This window comes from Helobdella robusta (assembly GCF_000326865.2).
Source record: "Helobdella robusta unplaced genomic scaffold HELROscaffold_12, whole genome shotgun sequence".
Lineage (NCBI taxonomy): Eukaryota > Metazoa > Annelida > Clitellata > Rhynchobdellida > Glossiphoniidae > Helobdella > Helobdella robusta.
In genome coordinates, this window is record NW_008703664.1 from 3,750,200 (window position 1) to 3,773,327 (window position 23,128).

The 23,128-nt window shown below is 32.1% G+C and overlaps 3 protein-coding genes across 3 annotated transcripts in view; 1 reads left to right on the forward strand and 2 right to left on the reverse strand.

Annotated features, from left to right (window-relative positions):
- Positions 1–8,568: 8,568 nt before the first annotated feature.
- On the reverse strand, positions 8,569–13,525 carry HELRODRAFT_109498 (hypothetical protein; the record flags this gene model as incomplete). The annotated part of the gene is made up of 4 exons (XM_009013741.1): positions 8,569–9,620; positions 10,443–10,562; positions 10,621–10,801; positions 13,275–13,525. The coding sequence occupies 4 exons, from the start codon at positions 13,523–13,525 to the stop codon at positions 9,510–9,512; spliced, it is 663 nt and encodes a 220-aa protein (XP_009011989.1). The 3' UTR covers positions 8,569–9,509.
- Positions 13,526–16,541: 3,016 nt separating this feature from the next.
- On the reverse strand, positions 16,542–17,828 carry HELRODRAFT_168046 (hypothetical protein; the record flags this gene model as incomplete). The annotated part of the gene is made up of 3 exons (XM_009013742.1): positions 16,542–16,619; positions 16,780–17,037; positions 17,757–17,828. 3 exons carry the CDS (start codon positions 17,826–17,828, stop codon positions 16,542–16,544), a joined length of 408 nt encoding a protein of 135 aa, XP_009011990.1.
- A 538-nt stretch (positions 17,829–18,366) lies between these two features.
- The window catches only part of HELRODRAFT_73105 (hypothetical protein), a gene marked incomplete at both ends in the record, with an annotated part of 15,643 nt that continues 10,881 nt past the window's right edge, over positions 18,367–23,128 (forward strand). The window contains one exon of the mRNA XM_009013743.1: positions 18,367–18,503. Within this exon, the coding sequence (XP_009011991.1) occupies positions 18,367–18,503 (137 nt within the window). The remainder of the gene's footprint in view (positions 18,504–23,128) is intronic.

Consider the following 23,128-nt stretch of genomic DNA (forward strand, 5'->3'; position numbering starts at 1 on the left):
TCGTGAAGAAATATTTGAAAATTTAATTGATTTGATATTCTCTTTAATGACGACTTATTAGTATTAAATTTTTTACTACGTCTAATTTGCAATCAAGTAATTTGGAAAAATGAAGGTAAAAAATTTGAAATACTTATTGAATATTAAACATTTTTAACATTTGTTGAATATTAAAATATTTAAAAAATTAAACTTTTTCAATGCTATTCTTGTTCATTAAACACATGAATAAAGAAAACATGTTTCTTTTTTATGCAGGGACATTTGCAATTGTTTAAAATTAACATTATAAATTCTATTATGTGATTACAAATATATTATTTAATCAATGTAATAATTAATAATGAAACGTTGGTAAAGGTGAGAGTTAGTAACTGAACATTAAAACAAAAAGACTATAATTTATTAGAAATGAGTTTGTGTTGGATATTTAAAAAATGTTATACGATAATGTTCAAATTGGTTTTAAGTCGTTGTTGAAATTATCGTTCTTGAATAACAACTTGGGAGAGCGGAATTATGAGAGTTATAAACCTGTGATTTGAAATGAAAAATGTTGTTTTTTACTAGGAATGTGACGGTTCCGGATCTAGATTTAGATTCAGGTCCGAATCCATGGATTCGAAAAGATTTGCTTCCGAGGATCTAAAATTGAGAATCCAACATTTCACTGGTCCAAAATAAACCTAAAGAACAAAATAAATTTTTTATCGGCTGAAAAAGGGAATCTAAATATCAATAAATATTATGTAATGAACACTCATAGGTGTACAAACTCATTGACATTTTTCCTATTTATTCATAAAAACAAAATATATTTTTGTAAACTTTTTCGTTTTGAAACGACATTTCTGGTTTTAGGATCGTATGCAAATTGCATTCGGATCCGTCCGGATTTAATTTATCATCAATATTTGAAATTGGATCCAGAAACCGCGGATCTCAAGGTTTTGGATTTGTCCCATTACTATTTTTACATTTTTTGTAATGTTCCATTGACGATATCACTCTCACATGTTGTAACCGTAATTTTAATAAAAATTAAGTGGTCCTGTTAATTCAATTTTTATCGTGTTATTATTAATTTTTCTTAAAGCGTTGGTTGGTTACTTTCAAAAACCGTTCAAACATGCGTAACTTCTTTGATCAAAAACGATATCCCGAGTTATCAACCCATTTTCACATTTTCACATAGCTTCATATAAATAAGTTTAACATTAACGCCTCCTACCAGCATGCTTGTATTTTCGCTGCATTCAACCGAGACTGCCGAGATAATCAATATTTCATCTGAATTGTTCGCATTTATGAATGTCCGGTGTTTCATTGTTGATTTTTTGTTATGAGTGTTGAACAGTCTCGGCATGTTTGTAAGCTTAAATGGTACTAAGGTATTCTATTTAAAAATCACATTCACCTCCAACACAGTATGACCTGAATTTTCAGTTGTCTCACACTGATCATTACCATTATTTTGGTAAATCATTTTGTACTCAAACGTTTAATTCAAAGCAATAAAAATTTAAAAGTTTTAATAATAGTTTTAATTTTATACCATTCTCTTGAGGCTGCTAGATCTTTTTTTTAATATTACTGATTATTGTTTATTTTGGTTTTCTTCTTATCTCTGTAATCGTTTTTCTTCTATTGTTCTCAATAATTCTTCTTCTAACTCCTCTACTTTTACTTTCGGGGTACCTCAGGGTTCTATTCTTGGCCCTCTTCTATTTATACTCTATACTTCTAAACTACCTCGTATTAATTATAATTTTTCTTTCACTAGTTAATTATATGCTGATAATTCTTATATTTATATTTTTTTCCTTCATTTAATCTCGAGAATGTTTTTAATCTATCTCTGTCTTTCTTCAATTATCGCCTGGTCTAACTCTATGTGTCTTCAACTTAATCCTTCTAAATTTGGATTAATTTTTTTAAATAAATTTAAACACGCTATTACTATTCTTCCTATTATCATACCTGATTCTAAAATTCTTGATGTTTCTCACAAGTTTTTTAGTCTAGGCTTTATCTTTGATTTTAGTATGTCTCTTTCTTCTCAGATTAATATCTAAACTTTTGCCTTTTCTTCTCTTTTCCCTTTTGTTACTTCGTTAGTCTTATCTAGGATTGATTATTGTAACTCGCTCTACTATAGTCTTCCCGGTTCTACACTCTATCCTTTAAGTAAAGCTTTTAACTCTGCTGCTCGTCTAGTTGCTCGTGCCCCTTTCTTTTCTCATATATTTCACTGTCTACCTGTAAAATATAGAATAATTTTTAAAATTTGCACGTTTATGTATAAGTCTCAATCTAAATTCTTTCCTGAGTACTTATAAGATATATTAATTGAACCTAAATGCTCCGGTTTACGATCGTCTTCTTTTTCTCACTTCTTAACTCGTGTTAAACACTCTTTTGCTAAATTTGCTCTTGCTTTTTTGGCCCTTTACTCTGGAACTCTCTACCACCTTCTCTGACTATTTCTCCATCATTTACAAAGTTCAGAGTGGATCTCAAAACCCATCTGTTTGCAAAATTCATTGAGGAGCGCTGTTGAACATTGCGGAAATAGCGCTTTACAAGCTAATTGATTAACTCGTATGTGCTTACTGCTATACAGTGGCGGATCTAGACAACTTTCGCAGAAAGGCCAACATTTTTAAACGTTGACCGGGGAGCAACATTTTGACGGGGTAGGCAAATATTGATGGCTGACGACTTTTACTGACTTTTAATATAAAAACTGCTCACAACGAAGGAGCACATCCCTGCCATAGCTCTAACATACAATTATGTATGAAAGACATGGCTGTGCGTACAGATTTTGTTACGCAGAAGTTTAATCTCAACCAAGCAAGTAAATTGTTACATTTAAGCAGCTTTGGGTATGTCAGACTTGCGTGATAAATTACGTAAATATGTTATATGTATATAAGTAGTTAGACAATGTATGTGATTTAATAGGAACACAGTTTTGCATCCAACGGATGCAAAACTGTGTTCCTATTAAATCAACAGTTTGAATTAACAAAAATTTCTACGATTACAAACATATGAAAACACACTTATAAAAAAATTGAATGCCGTTGACTTATTTTTGTTTTTGTTTACATAATTTGCCATCCATAGAGTTATCCGTTATATGCGCAAATGGCGTGGATTGTGTTGATAGTCTGAATGAAATTCATCAGCAGAGCAAACATAATCTGTGCATTCCTTTGTTAGATGAAACAGAAATCCAGAAATCTACGCAGTGAATAAAAACACATGAACAGAACTTTTAGTAACATTCGCAAGCTTATTAAATGAAATGTTATCATCCTTATAACAAATTTTTTGACACCACCCAAAAAACACATTGATGTAATATTCATTGTGATCTGGATAAAATACGCCGCCACCATTCTTAATAAAATGTTTTACAAATTCTGTTCTGCCATTTACAGCGCCTTAAAATTAAAAAAATTAAATGAACATTGTGTGTACAACCCTGGACTGAGAGTTTTCAAATTTTAAATTCGCTCAAACCTTCTTTCATCAAAGAGGCAAAATTTTTCTAACTTTGACCATCATGTTTTGTAGACATGCAAATTCTAATTAATAAGTATATTGTGAAATACTGCTAAAATTATATATCAGCTTTGAATTTTGAACTTGAGTTATCAAAAAGGTTAGTGGGAGATGATGACGTGAGTTGCTATCTTTCTGTGCAATATATATACACCTATATATTCTCGTACTTGCGAGAGCAGGTCGGAAATTCTCACCCTATATATATATATATATATAATATAATATATATATATATATATAATGTATATATATATTATACATATATATATATATACAGTGTTCGAATTGTGAAAAAAGAAGTAGGGGGGTCATAAGGATTGGCGGGTGAAGTTTTGAATGTACATTAAAACATTAAAATTAAATGAAAGGTGGAGGGTTAGGGTTAGTATATATATATATATATATATATATATATATATATATCAGCAGTTGAGACGGTGGTATAAATCGGCACTATAATTTGGTTGTTCCTATTAGAACAAGAGAAACTCAACCAAGTTGAACAACGACGAAAACGCAGTGATTTTTATAAATAATTATATATTCATGTGTATATATATATATATACACACACACACACATATATATATATATATATATATATAATATTATATATATATATATAATATTTTACATTTATTCTCTTTTTGATGAATTTTTTCCACGCTTCGTCTAAATATGCAAATAAGAGAATTGACTTTACAAAACACGTTCCCTAAAGTCGATTAATAGAGCGCACACCATCGATTTTTAATTACCATCCAACAACGTTTTGAACATTTCTGAATGTTTTTTAGTTATAATCCTAAAAATAAATTTGTTTACGACGTACGTTATGTTTCGCATCCATAATATAAAATCAAAACACATATTTCTTGCTAGAGCCCTATAATTAACCTTCAGTAACCTTATATCAAATAGATTCATATTTTATACCATTAAATTGATAACTTTGTAGATTTTTATGAGTGTGCATGTGTGTGTGTGCATTGATGCGTTTTTCGTTTCTGCAAACATACATACATGTGTTTATATATTTCTTTTTCAAAGACTTATAGTAGGTATAGATGCATATGAGTTGGACACATCTGTTTGTTTGCGGATGTTTTTCTTCTGTGCATCGTCGCGAATTGATGCGCGTGCATGTGTGCTTGTTTTGCGGGCCGGTTTGTTTTTACATACGAAGACATTTTTTTGTTTTAATGTATAATATAGAATGTTTTGTTCAGGCTCATAAAACATTCGTAACAATTTTAATGATAAAGTTGAACAGGTTCTTAAAAATTTCGTTTGCGTTAAATTAATTTGTACTATCGTGTCCAGTTATATATGGGAAGAGATATATAAAAGGTCAGATAGATGGAGACGTGATGACTGATGTAAGTACTTCAACGCACGTGACACACGCAACCTCTTCACACGGCAATATGCATTATATACTCGTAAGAAATAAATTCAATAATACGGCAAGCGAGGCTTCGTTAAGACATTCGAGCCTGCTTCAGACTTGAGATTTTCTCGCTTCCTTCCTAATTTAATTTTTTGAAATCAATTTGTGGATAATTCAGGCGCGGAAGTCCAAGTCATCCTCTGGACACGCGAACAAAACACATTTTTATCCGACTGAATGTTTTATTAAAATTTATTTGTCCTTTTTCGCCTATATCGTCAAAATAAATAATAAATATGAATAATGAATAATGAATAAAAAAAAATGAATAAAAAATTTAAGTTAATTGATTTAACAACATATGATTAAAACGCTTCGTTTATTTCAAACATATATTTCATAGTCGCATATATAAAAATTAACATAAAAAATTAGAATATAAAAAAAATATTTGTATTTAATTAGCAATAAATAAAAATTGATAGGATTTTTTACAAGCTTGTCATAGAAGATAGCATGAAGTTGAAAAAATGAATTCTTACTAAGAACTTGAACTCAACGTTTAATAAAATGTGCAAATATTTAAATTGCTTATCAAATAGTTGACGCATCACAATCAAATTCGCAGCGATAGAAATTATTGTTGTAGGTATATGCACAAATTATCGAGCACAAAAGTAGCCGGTCACACATTTTTAATTTATTATTTTTATTGTTACTAGTAGTAAGACTTACTAAAATCATCTAACTAAACTATCATTAAGTTTCATTTTGAGTAGGTTATATTACAAATTATTTTTTGTTGTAACATGATGTTGAAATTATTTGAAACAGATATCTGTAAAATGTCGATGTTAATTTTGAAATAGAAAAGTGAGAAGTAAGATGGCGTAGTACATCAGTCTGTGACAAGAGGTCAAATTTACTTTCAATAATCATTATCTGGAGCAGCGATGTGAATCGTCGCTATGTAAATGTTCATATTATTTTTTGTTAATGATTGTTTTTTTCAAAGCATAAAATCCCATTTAAATTTTCGTAAACTTATTCCCATTATTCTGTGGATTTTTAATTTGCTATTTTTTTTTCATTTTTCATCTATTTATTTATTTTAAAATATTGTCTTGCATGCTGTAACAGTTTCTGCGTTAGTCAGATACGGATTATTAAAAAAATAATATTAATAATAAACTTCATTTATTCAATGCATTACCGCTCGAAAAATTGTGAACACCAACATTTTTTTCATAGAAGACGAATAATTTTTTATTCTTTATAAAGCAGCTTTGTCAAACGCAGAGTTGCTAACATGGTATTCTATATTCGCACCTTAACTTTCATGCCGCAAAGGCTGTTTGATTCACATCACACGACGCAAGCGCTGCGTCATACGCGCATGAGGTCTTTGAGTTTCAGACAGACGATACTCGAACCATGCCATCACGTAACAGCAAAGCGAGACACGGCACTCTTACTGACTGCTGACTGAGTTTTTTAATAGCCTACACACAGGCTCCGGTTGCCTCTGGAGCAACGGTGTGAATCTTCGCAATATAAATGTTCTTCTTATTATTTTAATCAAGTGTGGGAGCAATAAAGATTGCGCTACAAAATTAATGAATCGAATTCAATCATTTACAATTTATTCTAGTTCTTGTTTAGTTTTTCATTCAAAAACATACATAAACAATGTCAATTTCTATCAGGTTAAAAAAATGTTGGCATATTTCCGAAAGCATCCCTACGTACGCCCTGAATCATTGAAATTGCCATCTGTGTGGCCCCAACCAAATCTGAATAACTTCCACAAGAATTGAAGAACATTAGTTTAAATGTTGAAACCAGTATCATCAAAAAATATTTGTAAAAATTTAGGCTTTTTTTAAGTTGTCCCACTTAAATCACTTTTAACAAAATAGACGTCGGATACTGAGGCTGAATTTTGCAAAGAACTCGAACAAAAGTGAAGATTTTTGGCCACATGTTTTATTTACTAACGAAACTCGCATTTCAATTAACAAAAACACATAACCAACGTATTCGTCAAAAATCGTCAAAAATCTGTAAAATGTCTTGCTTCTGTTATACTTTGGGGAGCACTCACAATCACCGGAGTTGGCAAAATTAGTTTTGAAACGCAGAAACATGCACAAGTGCGTGGTATATTCAAGTATTACGTCAACAAATAATGTACCATGTAAAAATTTGTTATACACTGACCGTTTTCTGGTTGCAAATCCTAGCCGTGGGCCAAAATTAGTGAATTTGTTCAAATCAATGAGCGTTCACAATTTTTTGACGCTCGGTTTTTGATTTTGTTTTTGCAAACGATTGTTGGATGTTCTAAAAGTGATGTGATATTTTTTACAATTGTTATAAATAATTTGTTAAAATGATTTGGTGAGATTGAGTGAAAGATTACTCTGCTGAACTAAGTGAATCCATTTCAGTTTAGATGGTGTTGGTGTTTGGAGATGGGATGTTAACACATTCATTCGATTCGTAACGTCAGCATATTTGACGATTTGTTAGACGAATAAACCGGCTGAAGTGTTAAACCATCTATGATGGAAGTAGATGGTCTAAAGATAGAATGATACACAACTCTTAATCTCACTGGACAGTAAGGACTATTCATCAAATGTGAATACCATCATTATACGTGCATTGCTGCCGTGGAGAGATGGTTTCTTCTTAACTTCAATTCAATTCAAACAAAACAGGTCATCCCACTGGGTTCATTTCATTCAATTAACAAGTTGCATGACCTGACATCAATCAGGATTGGTAACAGTGATATCCCTGTTATTGATGCTTTGAAGATACTCATTGTTGTCTCGTTCTAGCTCCTTCTGTGGATTCAATTCTATTCTAAAAACTTATTATTTTAATTCCGCTTTCAATTAAACAATAATTTTATAGGTTGCTTTTAATTAACTACTATTATTTTACTTTAACTATAATTTTAATTTTGTAATATTGTTTTTAACTATCGAACTATTTTAAATAACTTGCCGTGGTTTATAATTAATTTCTTAATTTCGAGAGTGTCTGGGTCGCTTGCATTGGCGCTTTTTAAGTGAAATTATTAATCTTACTAGAATTTATTGAGGCGATAAGAGTTGAAGTAGACAAAGTGAGTTTTAGCGATGCCTTACGTAAACGGACCTACAAAAATCTTCAAGTCCAACCATAAATTTCCGTCGCCAAACCGAGACAATAATTGTATAACAATTTTCAAAACATACAAATTGGAATAAATCCTGAAAGGTTGAAGGCCTACTACACTCTTCCTAGGTTTAGAGGAATCAACAACAGCGTATACGAACGTGCTAAACGACGCATCATACACGAAGCATGCGATAGACACAGAGGCGTAGCCAGGGTATTTTGCGCCCGGGGACAAACTATAAAATTGCGGCACCCCCTCTCCATGTTTAATCACATTTTTAATTTCTAACATTGTAAAAATTTCTGCTTACAAAAACAATTCAAATCTTAATGGAACATTGTATTTAAAGATAAAACATAAATATACATTCAGTCACTGTCAAAGATAATTTACATAGTTTACAAGATTTATTTTTCTAGATTTCATTGTCGCAAACTAATTAATTATGTTATTCAAATCTGTTATTTCCAATGTTTCTCTTTCAACACTGAGAAGAGCAAGATCACTGAGACGATCTTGTCCCATTGATGCACGCAGATACGAAAAAATAAGTTTCAATTTGCTGAGTGATCAATCACTCACAGCTTGCAATTAAAACTGCTATTGTCAATAAAATTTGTAGCGAAGTTCGCAGATTCGGAAATACGTAATTTCCACAAAACACAATGAAACCGAGAAGATCCAAAAGACATTCTGGTAGAGCTTCAGTTCGGTTACTGAGCAGCATTCTGCAATCACAATTTCGATGAAAAGTTCGTAGCCGTTGATGTCCGTGTCGTAAAAATTTGTACAATTTAAACGAATAACATCCTCATCTGTGGCAGATAGAATAGTCTTAACGTCCAGCAAAAACCCAAATTTATTATTCAGGTCTTTTAGCCGAGAAAAACGTGTTGACACCTCATGTTGAAGCTTGTGATAAGATTTTTACTCTTGTGAAAATTTTGTCAGCCTCATTTTGGCGCCCCCTGTACTTGGCGCCCGGGGACATATGTACCCCCGCCCCCTAACTACGCCTCTGGATAGACAAGCACCTTTTTGTCGAGTTAGAACCCACGGTCACTGCACAAACTGCGAAACAGCACCAGGCGACCTCAGCCATCAGGTTATCATCCCACTGCTCATTTGTATTTCTATCTGGACCGGCGATGCGATATAAAGATAAAAATCATAAAAACATTGAAATAAAGCTAAATAATAGCTGTGCAGTGTTGGAAGACAGCCACCATTTTTCAACAACCAAATAACACTAAATGCTAATTAATAAATTTATTTTATTCTGTTTTTCTTTATTATTGAAAACTACGAACTAATTCAACGACAAAAAAAAACACAAATTTTTGACGTTTATGGCGACAGTCTTTAAACAGATCAGGAAAATTTGATCTTGGTCATTTTCAACATCTTTATGTCGTCGCAACAAAATTCCTCATCTAACAAATGCTTCGGAACATCTTGCACTGTGAACGTCTTGGAGATAATCTGAAATGATATACGTCGATAATTTCAACAGAAATAATCACTCACCCACACAAACACGGACTAGCACATAAACGCATACAGCGCTGAATGCGATTTTACACTTTCTAGTTACTTTTCAAAATAAATTTCAATTACCCAGTCAATGAAATGCTGCGTTAATTTAATTGAATAAAATGTTAAAACTCATGGCTATTGTATCCTAATTTATAACCTAAATTTAAATTTTGAAAAACTTTAAAGATAAACAGAAAAATTAACTATTGTATTAGTAAACTTTATTCATAATGACACATTAAACTTATTAACGATGAACTTGAGAAATAAATTTGTTGCGTGACAACTCTAAAACGCTCCAGCCCTTGTAACACTCCGTAACAAAATCTTGAATGCCCCACACCCTGAAGTGTAACATCGATCCTCGGAACCTCGACCCTACAAGGTCGCTACAGTTTTGAGATCAGTTTCAAACAATGCAGTTTCAGAACTAGTGTATATCATCGGTAACCAGTTATTGAAGGATTGTGATATAGATGAATACCATCGGTTTTTTTACCGTGATTTCTTTTGAAATTGTGTGCACGTTTCACGTCATATCTCCGGAACCGTTCAATCATTAAATTCAAAATTATTATGCTTAACAACAAGATATAAAAATTGTTTAAAATTGTTTCCAAGATACAAATGCAATGACCAACTCGACGCCTTAATACTAACTTTAATAACAATGAAAAACAAAGAAATGACAATAACAAAGATGAAGAATACGTATTTATATATATATATAAATACGTAAAAAAAACATTTGTGCAAAAAATTACCAACATTAAAAAAGTCCTTTACAATTTTTTTTTTGGCTTCAGATTCCCTGATTTCGTAAGATAAATAAACAATCGTGTTTTCATTTGACAAATCATTTATCGTTTTAGCAAGTGGCAGTACACTCTAAATTTTGTTTTTTTTTAAGTTTTTCAATTAAAAATATTATAACAAAACAATTTACCTCGTCATAATATAAGCAATCGGATACCAACAAAATATCTGGGCTAGACAAGTCTGAAACATCACTACCCCATCTTAGACATCTTGCCTCAATCGTACCAGAAATTATATGGAGGTTATTTTTGATATTAAGTTCCATTAATGAAATAAATTCTTCCAAATCAGTTATGACTGCATCAGCGCTAAATGGAAAAACAATTTTTTAACATTTTTCTATTTATTCATAGAATAAAAAAATGAATCGCTCTTCAGAAGAAGTGATAATACCCCTAAACACTTAATTTAATGCCAAAATTTTTATGCCAAAATGATTTAAATTGTGCTAAACAGTATTATGGCCTCATGGTTCAGCCAATCATTATGACTTGCATGTGAGTCAACGTTACTGATTCTTGCGCCACCTGGCGGCTTCATACGATTAGAACGTTAATAAAACAAAAATTGGAACAAATTTATTCCAGGTTGAGAGACAAATCAAATAATTGTTAAGTCGTACATAATTTTTTAACCTAATCTGTTAACCTAATCTGTACTTTAGTAGAACCGGTAGTTTACAACATAATTTTCTGCGACGAAAATCGTGAGTTGCGTCTTTTAATTCTGATTTTTGATTTTTTGACAGATTTCTAGACATGTTAATATTTGGTTTGGAATAAAATAGTTCAATTATTTGTAATGATACTGTGATCACCCCCATATGAAAGTTTGACGTTTCAATAAGGAATTAGTTCATATAGAAGCCAAACTTTTATTCCAATTGGTTTTGGCACTACGTCGAATAATTATGTAAACGACTGTGTGGGGTACAGTGAGACAACAATGATAGGGCACAGTATGGGGTACCTTGAGACAATAACAAAACTGGTGTTAAACATGATTTCTTAATTAATAAAATAATTCTTAAATGATTATATAATTATTATAATAATTGATTTGCAGACAAAATGAGAAATAGGAAAAGAAAATCCAACAATGGCATGTTTTCTGAAAAAATCATGTGTCATGCTGTAGGCGAAGTAATGGATGGTGGTTCTTTACGAAAGGTAGCTCATGTTTATGATTTGTCATTCCAAACATTGGCCCGCTATGTCACAAAAGCATCAGCTGTGCATCCTATAGAAATCATCCTAGATTCAAATCAAACTATGCAACTCGGAAAATATTTATAACAGAAGAGGAAAAAAGTCTGGCAAGTTCAAAAATGATGTATGGAATTTCAACAAAAGAGTGTAGAAAAATTGCATACGAGATGGCCAAAATTAGTGGAATTAGATTTCCAACAACATGGAAAACTGATTTAGGTTGTTCATGAAGCGGCATCCCTCTCATAGTATTAGAAGCCCTGATGCATGTAGTGTCCATTGGATGTTTCTGTGTACTATCCATTCTTTAAATTTTACAATGATGCTATAAACTCATGGTTAGTGAGAAATCCTGGTGAACCAGCTGGCATTTATGAAGTTGCAAACGTTTGTGGGGTATGCACACTGTAAATCTGTAACTCCGTCAAACATATTTTCTAGATTAGTCAACTGGAATTTATCCTTTTGACTGTAATATCTTTTCAGAGTGCTGTTTCAGATCGTCCAGATCCTGTTCTTAGTGGACCTTGTACATCTGATCATTTGGATCTTGTCCATCTGTTTGATTATCTGGATCCTGCTCTTAGTGGGCCTTGTCCATCCGTTTCAGATCATCTGGATCCTATTCATAGTAAATTTAGTTCAACGTCTATCTATACTGAACAGCTAGCACCTGTCACATTTTAAAGTCGGAGCAGTTTAAGGAATATCCAAAAGCAGGAAATAGAAAAACAAACAACAACAAAGGTAGAAAAAAAGAAGAAGTCTCATAGCTACTGACACTCAAGAAAAAGCTCATCTGGAAGCTAATAATACAAATAAAAAGAAATTAACACCTACACCGAAGGACACAGCCAAAAAAATAAGTTTATTGAAGGATTTCACTATAACAGATCCTAAGAAAGTTAACAAAAATAAAAATAGAAGAAATGCACTGTCAACCACTGAAAACCAGACTCCTTGTTCAACATGTGGAATCAAGTATTCTGACAATAAAAGTAGAACAAATTGGATACAGTGGGAACACGTAACACGTAACACATCATAATGCCTGCCAAGGTTTAGAGGAAAAAGCACTAAAGTCTTTTACTTGTATTGAATTATTGAACAATAATTAAATTCATAATATATATGTTTAAAAACGTTTATTTCGTATTTAAATATGTTAACATAGTAAAATTTTGATTAAATAATTTTATAATTTATAATTGTTTAAGCATTAACTTATTTATAATGACTTATATAATAACGAGTAATATATGTTATAATATTTCAAAAAACATTAGCTTAGAAAAACGTTAGATTAATGTTAAAATTTAAGCCTTAAATTATATTCAATATGTTGTAATATTTAGGAAAGCATTATGATGGCTGACGGCGTGACATTTACTGACCTGGGCTTTACTTACAAGTTTGAATTTATTTTAATAATAATATAACATAAATAATCCAATTTAAAAAATAAAAAATTACTTTTCTTAATTTGTAATTCTTAAAACATGTAACAACATAAAAATAAATAGCAGGATAAGTAAAGCTAATTAATATAAAACACAAAAACAATGTTATTAACCCACAAGCTGCTGCTTGGATTCCGATCAGTCCTGTTCCTGATCCTAAATCAATAACCTTTTTCCCAGAAAAAAATGATTTATTTTTTTCGATAAAGTGGAACATCACGATAGCCGAGTCCCAAACTACACATCCTACGTCCCCACACACCAATTGACTTACGAAAACAGACTTTCCATCTGATTTTTCAAATTTCCGATGAAAATAGTTTTCAGCGATGTAGGTGTCCGCAACATTTCGATCAATTTCCATTGTAGGCTGGCAATTAAAAGTGACGATACCAACGCAACGAAACTTTACCCATACTGATATTATTATTATTATTATTATTATTAACGGGATTTAAAGTGGTTCAGAAGACTATGGTCTGTGTAAGAACCACTACTAATTAGATCTCCTAATATCCTATCTGTCCGAGTTTGGCTTTGAAGCTGTTGAGTGAATTTGCAGAGACTGCATTATCTCTTAGCTCGTTCCAGGCGTTGACCACTCTACTGCTGAAGAATCTGCTCTTTATTTTTCCATCCGAGTTTTTGAAAATCTTAAATCTGTGTCCTCGTAGTTTATCACTGTTTACTAGCCTGAAAAATCTCGAGTATGGAGTTGTTTCCCTATTCGTGATCAATTTATATGTTTAGATTAGATCTCCTCTACATATTCTTTTTTCCAATGATGTCAAGTCGCATTTTTTCAATCTCTCATCGTATTCCATTTTTCCGATTCGTCTAATCATTCTTGTGGCTCTACACTGTACTTTTTCCAAAACTTCCTTATCTTTTTGCAGATATGGGCTTCATGCTTGAACACAGTACTCCAGATGAGGTCTGACCAGGGTTTTATACAGTTTCAGTATAATATGCTTCTCTCTGCTGACCATTGTTCTTCTTATAAACCCCAAGATCGTATTGGCTCTGGCCGCTGCAGCTGTACATTGTCTTGACGGTTTTGTGCTTTGATGAACAATGATTCCTAGATCCTTTTCTTCCTCTGTCGATCGTAGTTCTCTTTCACCAATTTTATATTCATATCTAGCGTTCTTCCTCCCTAAGTGCATGACTGCACATTTGTCAACGTTGAAAAGCATTTGCCAGTCCTTGGACCATTGGTACAGTCGTGCTAGGTCTTTTTGCAATATTTCTGCATCTTCATCGTTGCTGACTTTCCCACATAATTTGGTATCATCTGCAAACTTTGAAATCTTTGAGACTATTCCTTCGTCAATGTCGTTAATGTATATCACAAATAATAGCGGTCCCAATACCGATCCCTGAGGCACGCCACTTGTTACGTCTATCCATCTCGAGTTTATTCCTTTTATCCGCACCTGTTGTCTTCTATCTTTCAACCAATTTTTTATCCATTATAGCAGATTTCCTTCTACCCCACATGTCTGTAACTTTTTGGATAACCTTTTATGTGGCACCTTATCGAATGCTTTTGCAAAATCTAAATATATTACGTCTACCGAGTTATTCTGGTCTAGGTTAGCATAAACATCTTCAAAAAAATCCAATAGGTTAGATAGACAGGATCGTCCTTTCATAAAACCATGTTGGCTGTCATTGATTATGCAGTTAGAATTTAAGTGCTCGACTATATTCTTCTTGATAATTTTTTCTAATATTTTACATATAATGCAAGTTAAACCAACTGGTCTGTAGTTACTAGTTTCGCTTCTACGTCTTTTTTTGAACAATGGCGTGACGATAGCGTCCCTCCAATCCCTTGGTATATCTCCTTATCTTAAAGAGTCATTAAATATTTCGCACAGTGTGGCTCCTACTTCATGTCTTATTTCCTTTAAAAATTTTGGGTGCAGCTCATCTATTCCTGGAGTTTTATTCTCTTTGAGACTGCCTAGTATTTCGACAACCATCTCTTCTGTTATGTAAACACTTGTAAGCATCCTTTCTTGGCTTCCCCCAAGCAATTTTTTTGGCTCCTTTATGTTATTTGTATTTTCTTTTGTCAGCACCGATCCAAAGTAGTTATTGAGCATCTCAGCCATTTTTTTTTCTTCCGTTACAATGTTGCCATGATCAGTCTTCAGAGGCCCCACTTTATCTTTCCTTTTTTGTTTTTTTCTCATGTAACTGAAAAAGCTTTTACTGTCTGTACTTATGTTCTCACTTAGCTTTTCTTCATATTCCTTTATTGCTTTCCTGTTTGTTGCCTTTGCTAGATTTCTCTTTCTGATGTATTTATCCCTTGCTGCTTCTAACTCACTTTTTGAGATATCTTTAGCATTTCTGAGATATCTCTGTCTTAACTCCTGCATCTTCTTCCATGCTTTAAATTTTGATCTTCTTGTTTTCTGTACATTTTTATTTATTCACGGTAGTTTTTTGTTGCTTCTCCCGATAGTCGGTATAGTTTCTTCAACAACTTTATTCATACAGGACACAAAGGTTTTCCATTTATTTTGCACTCCCAAATCTTTCAATTGCTCTGCCAAGTTCATCTCTATGATTTTATTTCTGACCTTGTTGTAGTTTGCTTTGAAATAATTGTAGCGCTTTGAATAAGCCTCGTCTTCTTTTTTCTGCTCTAACACTATGTTGAATCTAAGTATCCTATGATCGCTCGTTCCAAATTCTTCTCCTACCCTAACTTCTTCTATTATGTTCTCTTCTGTTGATATTATTAAATCTAATATATTTTCTCCCCATGCTGAGTAAGGAAGTTTTCGTCTATGCAGTCCAGAAACAGTTTTTGTGGCATTTCTGATCAGTTCACGTAATCCGCTGTCATTCTCTTTTGTTGAATCTGGTACTCTGTAGCATACTCCAACACGCAGTGTTTCAGTATCGTTCTTTATATCACACCAAACAATTTCTTTAAATTTGTCGTTTTTCAGGTCTTTTCTTTCCATTGCAGTCAGTTTTTCGTTTATGTACAATAACACTCCGCCGCCCTGTCTTTCATCTCTACTGTGTTTCCCTTCTTTTCTAAACATTACGTATCCGTTCAATTCTATCTCACTATCTTGAATCGATTCTTTCGCCCATGATTCAGTTATACCTATGATATCGGGTTGTTCATTCTCTATATATAACTCCAGTTCTGTTCTTTTATCAATATTTACAATACTTCTTGTATTTACACAGAAACATTTTAAAATTTCAGGTTTGTTTTTTTTCTTTTTTATTGTTGCTTTCTCTGCGTTGCTACCCGTTGTATTTAATAATTCTTCAGCTTTACAATTCTCATGTCTCCTGGTAGACCTTTCACCTTGAAAATAAATTCCCCCGATGTTTCTTTGCTTTGTCTAATTTTTGACTCCTTCACTAGCTCTCGGCATTGGTCTCTTTCTGTTTTTGTCATATCGTGCGTCATCGATATCCTTCTAAAATTTTCATCCGCATTTCGGAGTTTTGACAAATTTTCTGAAACTCTGTTTTTCAGTGTTCCATCAAGAAATTCTATCAAAAAAGGTCTTCCATTTTCTCCTTCTTTGATTTTTCCAAGTCTAAACACACTTTTTATATCCGTATTCTTGCACGAACCTTTAACACTTCATTAAAAAGAAACATAACAGATTTTCTGTCAGCCGTATTTTTCTCTTTTGCTTCTGACGCGTTGTTTTCTGCCAATTTATGGATGACGATGTTATTTCTTTTGCGTTCTTTTCGTTTTCCTTCTTCTGCATTTAGTTCCACTTTCTCTTCGACACTTTTGACTTTTTCTTGCACAACTTTCAACTCTTTGTCCACACTCTTTCTGACAACTGTTGTCCATGTCTCTTTGTTGGCTTCAATCGTTTTCTTGATATTTTTTCATCTGTTTTTTTTTATTTTTTGCAGTTTCTCTTCAATTTTGTCTAAACGTGATTTCTGTTTTTTAAACTGCTCTTTCACAATATCATTTTCGCTTGCTGATAGATCAAAAACGCACCCGAGCACAGTTTTAGTACGCTTTAGATGATTCTGATTTCATTCTCTAGTTTCCATGAAAATTTATTTGCCGAACTTATCAAATTTTACTATTTTTACATTTTTATAGTTTATTAATAAAAACTTATTTATTTTTTAAAGATTTAATTCATTTTGATTATTTTTAAATTAATTGATTTTATGCATTTCAAAATTTTTATGCATATTTAGCATCTTACTTTTGGTAGACGTAAAACTGAGTTAAATTAAACTTGTCGTACTTGACAGGCAGATTTATGAATCTAAAAAAATTTATTTTTTTCATTTTCTGCATTTGCATAATATCTAGTCAAATTTAGTATTTTTATCTGGTAGCTGAGCTAATTTGAGATTGTTGTGTTTTATAAACATCCCCCTAATCATTAATTTTAAACTTTTTATAAAACTCATTATTAATTTAATGCAAGCATTAAATTATATAATTTTCATAAAAAGTTGCATTGATTTGATTTTAGATCAATAGATCGCTTTTTCTTAACTCGTGTTAAACACTCTTTTGCTAAATCTGCTTTTGCTTTTTCTGGTCCTTTTCTCTGAAACTTTCTACCTACTTTTCTGACTACTTCTCCATCACTTGCGAAGTTCAGAGCAGATCTTAAGACCCATCTGTTTTCAAAATTCATTGAGGAGCGCTTTTGAACATCGCGGAACTAGCGCTTTATAAACTAATTGGTTGATTGATTGATTGATTGATTGATTGATTGATTGATTGATTGATTGATTGATTGATTGATTGATTGATTGATTGATTGATTGATTGTTTTCAGTAGTGCGTGCAATGAGGGAGACAAGATAGATCAAAATTCCAGTTTAAAATTCAATGATTGCAAAATATTTTAGACATGAAAATTTTATGATATATGATTATAATTAAATTTTATAACTAAAGTATAATTAATAATTTCACATTATTTGTTTAATAAGGAATCAATCTTTTTTTCGGATGTCATAAAGGTATAAAAAGCAATTTAAAATATTATTTACGGCTTTCCATATAAAAAAATAGATTTTTGCATTTGATGTTAATGCTTTAGCCACTTAACGCATCTTTACAAGCGTGTGTGTGTGTGTGTGTGTGTGTTTATATTTTGCAAAGTTTTAAAAACGTTTAGTGGCAACTGATAAATAATTTTTTGGTAAGCTTTTGTTAGCGTTTAAGAAATGGTTCGAAAGCTAAAGTATCACGAAAAAAAACTGTTGAAAAAAGTCGATTTCATATCATGGAATATAGACAACAACCTGCACGAGGCCAAAGTTATGAAAAAATATTATATTCAGAAGCGGGAAGATTATACTATGTAAGGATTTTTTACGTTTCCAAAATACAATTAAATAATATAATTTTTACAATTTTTAAAACCAGCAGATTTGGCTTAAAGTTTGGGTTTTTAATTTATAATCAGAGCTATAATAACATGAGGCTAGCAAATCACATGACAAATTTAATGTTGAGATAACTAACCTTAGCCCTGACAATAACCAACCTACAATTTATACTAAATATTTTTATAAATTTAAAATTATGTTTTATTTCATAAAAACATTTAATGACTCTCACAGACTTTTATCTGAGATTATTATATCATAATCATAATGATCACGCAAAGTTCTGTTTAATATCCTGTCGACTGCACCAGATGTCAGGGTTTTTTCACGAAATCAATAATTCAAACTACGAGACGAGTTAATTTCAAACTTCTTTTTAAATACAAACTCAAAATCAATAAAAGAAACTTTTATATAATGTCATAAATCAAATGTTAACATCAAATTAATATTATAACATTAATTAAAACACCAGAAACAACTAATTAACCATAATTGTTCAGTTCAATTCAACATATCTACTTTATCTTATTCCTAAAACATGCCACACTCGTCATATCGCTTGCTGTTGTCCAAGCCTTTGGCGTTCCTAGGGCCTTTGAGGCCCGGGGCGGAAATATTTGTGATGCCTTTCATAAATAAATAATATGTATTACATATACATAGATATTATATGGTGGATGTAATGATTATCTGCTTGGTCGTTGAAGTCAGTGTCATCCAGTTCGAAAGCATACCATGCTGTTCATCCCAAAGACCATCATATGGTCGCTTATTTGATGCAATGGCAAAAAGAAATGGTAAACTAACTACTAACTACAAAAACTAACCACAATCCATATTTTGTGGAAATTGATGGTTGCCGATGTCCAGAAAAGGATAAGGCACTTATTCTTTTTTTTCATTTTTTAATTGGCTGATGATGCAGAAAATAAATGAAAAATATTTTTATATTTTATGTTTTACAAAAATGCAATATACATAGATACAAAACATTTACACATGTCAGTACACATATGCCACAAAATTTTGATTCAGCTAATCAAAAAATATATTAAAACTGTTTTTTATGAGATTTTGCATCAGAAAATATTTGTATTTTTTCATCAAAGTTAATATTTCTCGCCACTGTGTTTTCAATTGATAGGATTGCTAAGCCATTAAGTCATGCTTGACTCATTGTCGAACGAAGATAACTTTTAATCAGCTTCAATTTTGAAAAGGTTCTTTTGCAAGAAGAAATTGAAACACACACTGTCAAAAAAATCTTTAAAGCTAAATATAAGTTTGGAACTGACTCGTGTAAATCAATTTCTATTATAAAGGTTAACATTTTCAGTGCAGACCATTTTTTAACATCATCTTTCTCAATTTTTCCTGCTTGAAGATGATGTCTTAATCGTTTAATTTCGGGTATCATTTCATTTTCTTCTAGTTCATCAAACGTTTCTGTCAGATTTGGTATCAGCTTTGAAAGTTCTTCTATCTCCATTCCAATAAGATGTGATGATTGAATGGCTGCAAATTTTACATATACATTTTGCATTGATTCTATCTTTTTTCTAAGATCTTGATAAAAATTATCAAGTGACTGAAACATTGATCGTCTCAATTCCTGTTTTAACGTTAAAGCTTCATCTTTACTTTCTTCTCCAGGCATAAGCTTTCTTTGACTTTTTCGACCCAATTTTTCTGTAGCTATTCCCATTTCTTCACAAATTTTTGAAGAAAATATCAATGCATTTTCAACAAATTCATCGCGACTCTCATGCAGAAAAAGTTTTAAGGTATCTAATTTTTCAATGGTTTTATCTAAACCAATTCCTTCTGTTTGCAAGTATTTTTGAGTATGATTGACTTCCTCAAGAGTACTGCTCCAGAAATGAAGATAAGCAAGAAATTTGAAATCTTGAATATTTTTCATTAAAATTTGAGCTGAACCTCTTGTATCTACATTTTCTGATGGATCACATAATTTTTCTAAAGCCTGTACCAACTTGCTGAAATGATTCATTATAGGTTTCACCGCATGATATTACTCACTCCACCTGGTTCCTGTTAGCCTTTTTGCAGTGATCCTGACTATTTCTGACAATATATCCCATCTATGAGTTGATGAAGAAAAGAAGTTGTAAATGCTTACAATTGTTCCAAAAAACGTTACACAAGTTGGATTGCTTCCAAATGCGTGAACCCCGCTCAAGTTAAGTGAATGATTAGAACAAGGTACAAATAAAATTTTCTGATTTATTTGATGGATCCTGGCTTGTACCCCAGAATGAACACCTGACATTACCGAAGCATTGTCATAACCTTGGCTTTGACATAGGTTTATGTCCAAACCCTCTTCATCAATAATATTTACAATTCTTTGTGTGATATCAATAGCCTTCTTTCTGGCAAGAGGAAAAAATCCTAAAAATGATTCTCTTACCTCTACATTTTTGTTTTTTATATGAACATATCTAATAATCTCACTTAATTGGTCTTGGTGAGATATATCAGGTGTTGAATCAAACATTATCCTGTAATACTTTGCTTGCTTTACATCATCAATAATTTTCTGTTTCACAGTATCTCCCAATATAGAAATAAATTCATTCTGAATTTTAGGGGAAAGATATGAAATCGTGTTTCCTGCCTTGCTATGTTGGACCCTCACTAAATGTTCTTTTAAGACAGGGTCGTAGTGTGAAATTAATTCAACTAACTCTAAGAAATTGCCTTTGTTGTTAGAAAAGTCATCTTTACTGTGGCCTCGAAAATGTAAATTTTGTTTTGCTAGAAACATGGTGACATCCAATAAGCAGTGTAAAACAGGGCTTTGGAGCAAGCACTTTTTTGAATTGCTCCGCTCCAGCTCCGCTCCAGCATAAAAAAAGTTTGCTCCGCTCCGTGCTCCGAGGCGGGAGTGTGTTTTAGAATCAATTAACACAAATTTTTTCAAATATTTTTTTAATCAATCAATTGATTGATTTTTAGTACCACTTCCGTAACGTATAGTTAAATTGATGAAATATACAAAAAATTAAGAAAGTACAGGTTCTAAAAATAAAAATGATACACCATACAGACACAAGATAATCAAGTTAAGTCAATAATTCTATCATTCATTCTAATAAACAAAATAGCGGAAAGCAAATCTTCTTTTATCGATTGTCTGTTATCACTTAGTATTAATTTCAAAGCTGAAAATAATCTTTCAACGCTGGCTTGTGATGTTGGCATACTTGCAGCTATTCTGCTTGACTGTCTGATTCGATCTGGATAATGTGCAATGGCTTCGAAGACATTCACCTTTATTCTTCCAACATCCTCAATAGCTTTACAGTCCTCTTCAAAATGCCTTTGTATTTCACAATCATTTTCAATGTGTGATTTCATAGAAATTTTGCGTGTGTTTTCTCTTCTATCAAAATCATCATCATCATCATCATCTTCAGAGATAAAATTTAAATCACATGTTGGCTGGGACACATTAACAGATGTTGACTCTTTTGCTGAATCAAATACTTTTTTTCTTTTTAATCGCAATTGAATATCAGCCAAACCTTCTCTGGCTTTGATTTTTTCTGATTTATTCAATAAGATTCTGTATCTAGCATCAACATACACTCCAGCAAGAAAATGTGTGTTGTGTAAAAGCTTTTCTTTCCGCTTTCTCATAGAAGATAAAATTCCTAGCGCAACATATTCTCCATTTTCTTCCAAACATTTTTCAAGTTTACACCACTCCTTCATAAACATACCTGGAGTAAGATCAGCAGCTTGAAGGGCAACTATAGTGATATTAGGTTTCTCCAAAACATCTCTGATATTTTTTACTTCATTCCATTCATCTTTGCTAAGTTCTAAATCTTTTGTTCCTGCAGCAGCTACAACTTGTTCGCAATAGCCTTTGAAAAACAGAAGACGATCAAGCATTGCATATGTTGAACCCCATCTTGTTACTGTATCTAAAGATTGTGTTTTTCCATACATTTTCAATAAAATACTACGGATTGTTGGTGTTCGTAATTTTACTACAACTTGCCTAATTCTTCCTAGAATTTTTGTTACTCGTTCATTTTTTAATCCATCCCAAATGGCCAGTTGAAGAGTATGAATCCCACACCTCATTAATTGAATGTTTGTGTCTTCATTAACCCACTGTGGTAATATTTCAGAAGGATCATTGACCCACTGTTGCAAAATGTTTGCACTGTTCTCATCAATATCCTCAGGTTCTTCATTACCTTCACCTTGAGTGATGCTTTCACGAATTCCAAGTTTATTTACAGCAGATGTCATGTTTGCTGCATTATCTACACAAATACTAAGTATTTGTTTTTCTTCAATATCAAATTTTTTTAAGGTTTCTTTAATTTGATTTTTTACATACAAAGAGTTATGATTTCCTTCAGTGTCAACTATATCTAGGGTTTTTATTTCAGACTTATTACTTGTTTCATTATAAAATTGTAAATTAATGGCAAGATAGTTTTTATTACCACGAGTTGCTGCATCTAGCTTCAAATAACATAACTGTCCCCTCAAAGTTTGCCTCAGTTTCATGCGAGAAGATCTGCTGTGGTTATTACCAAATGTCGAACCGCAT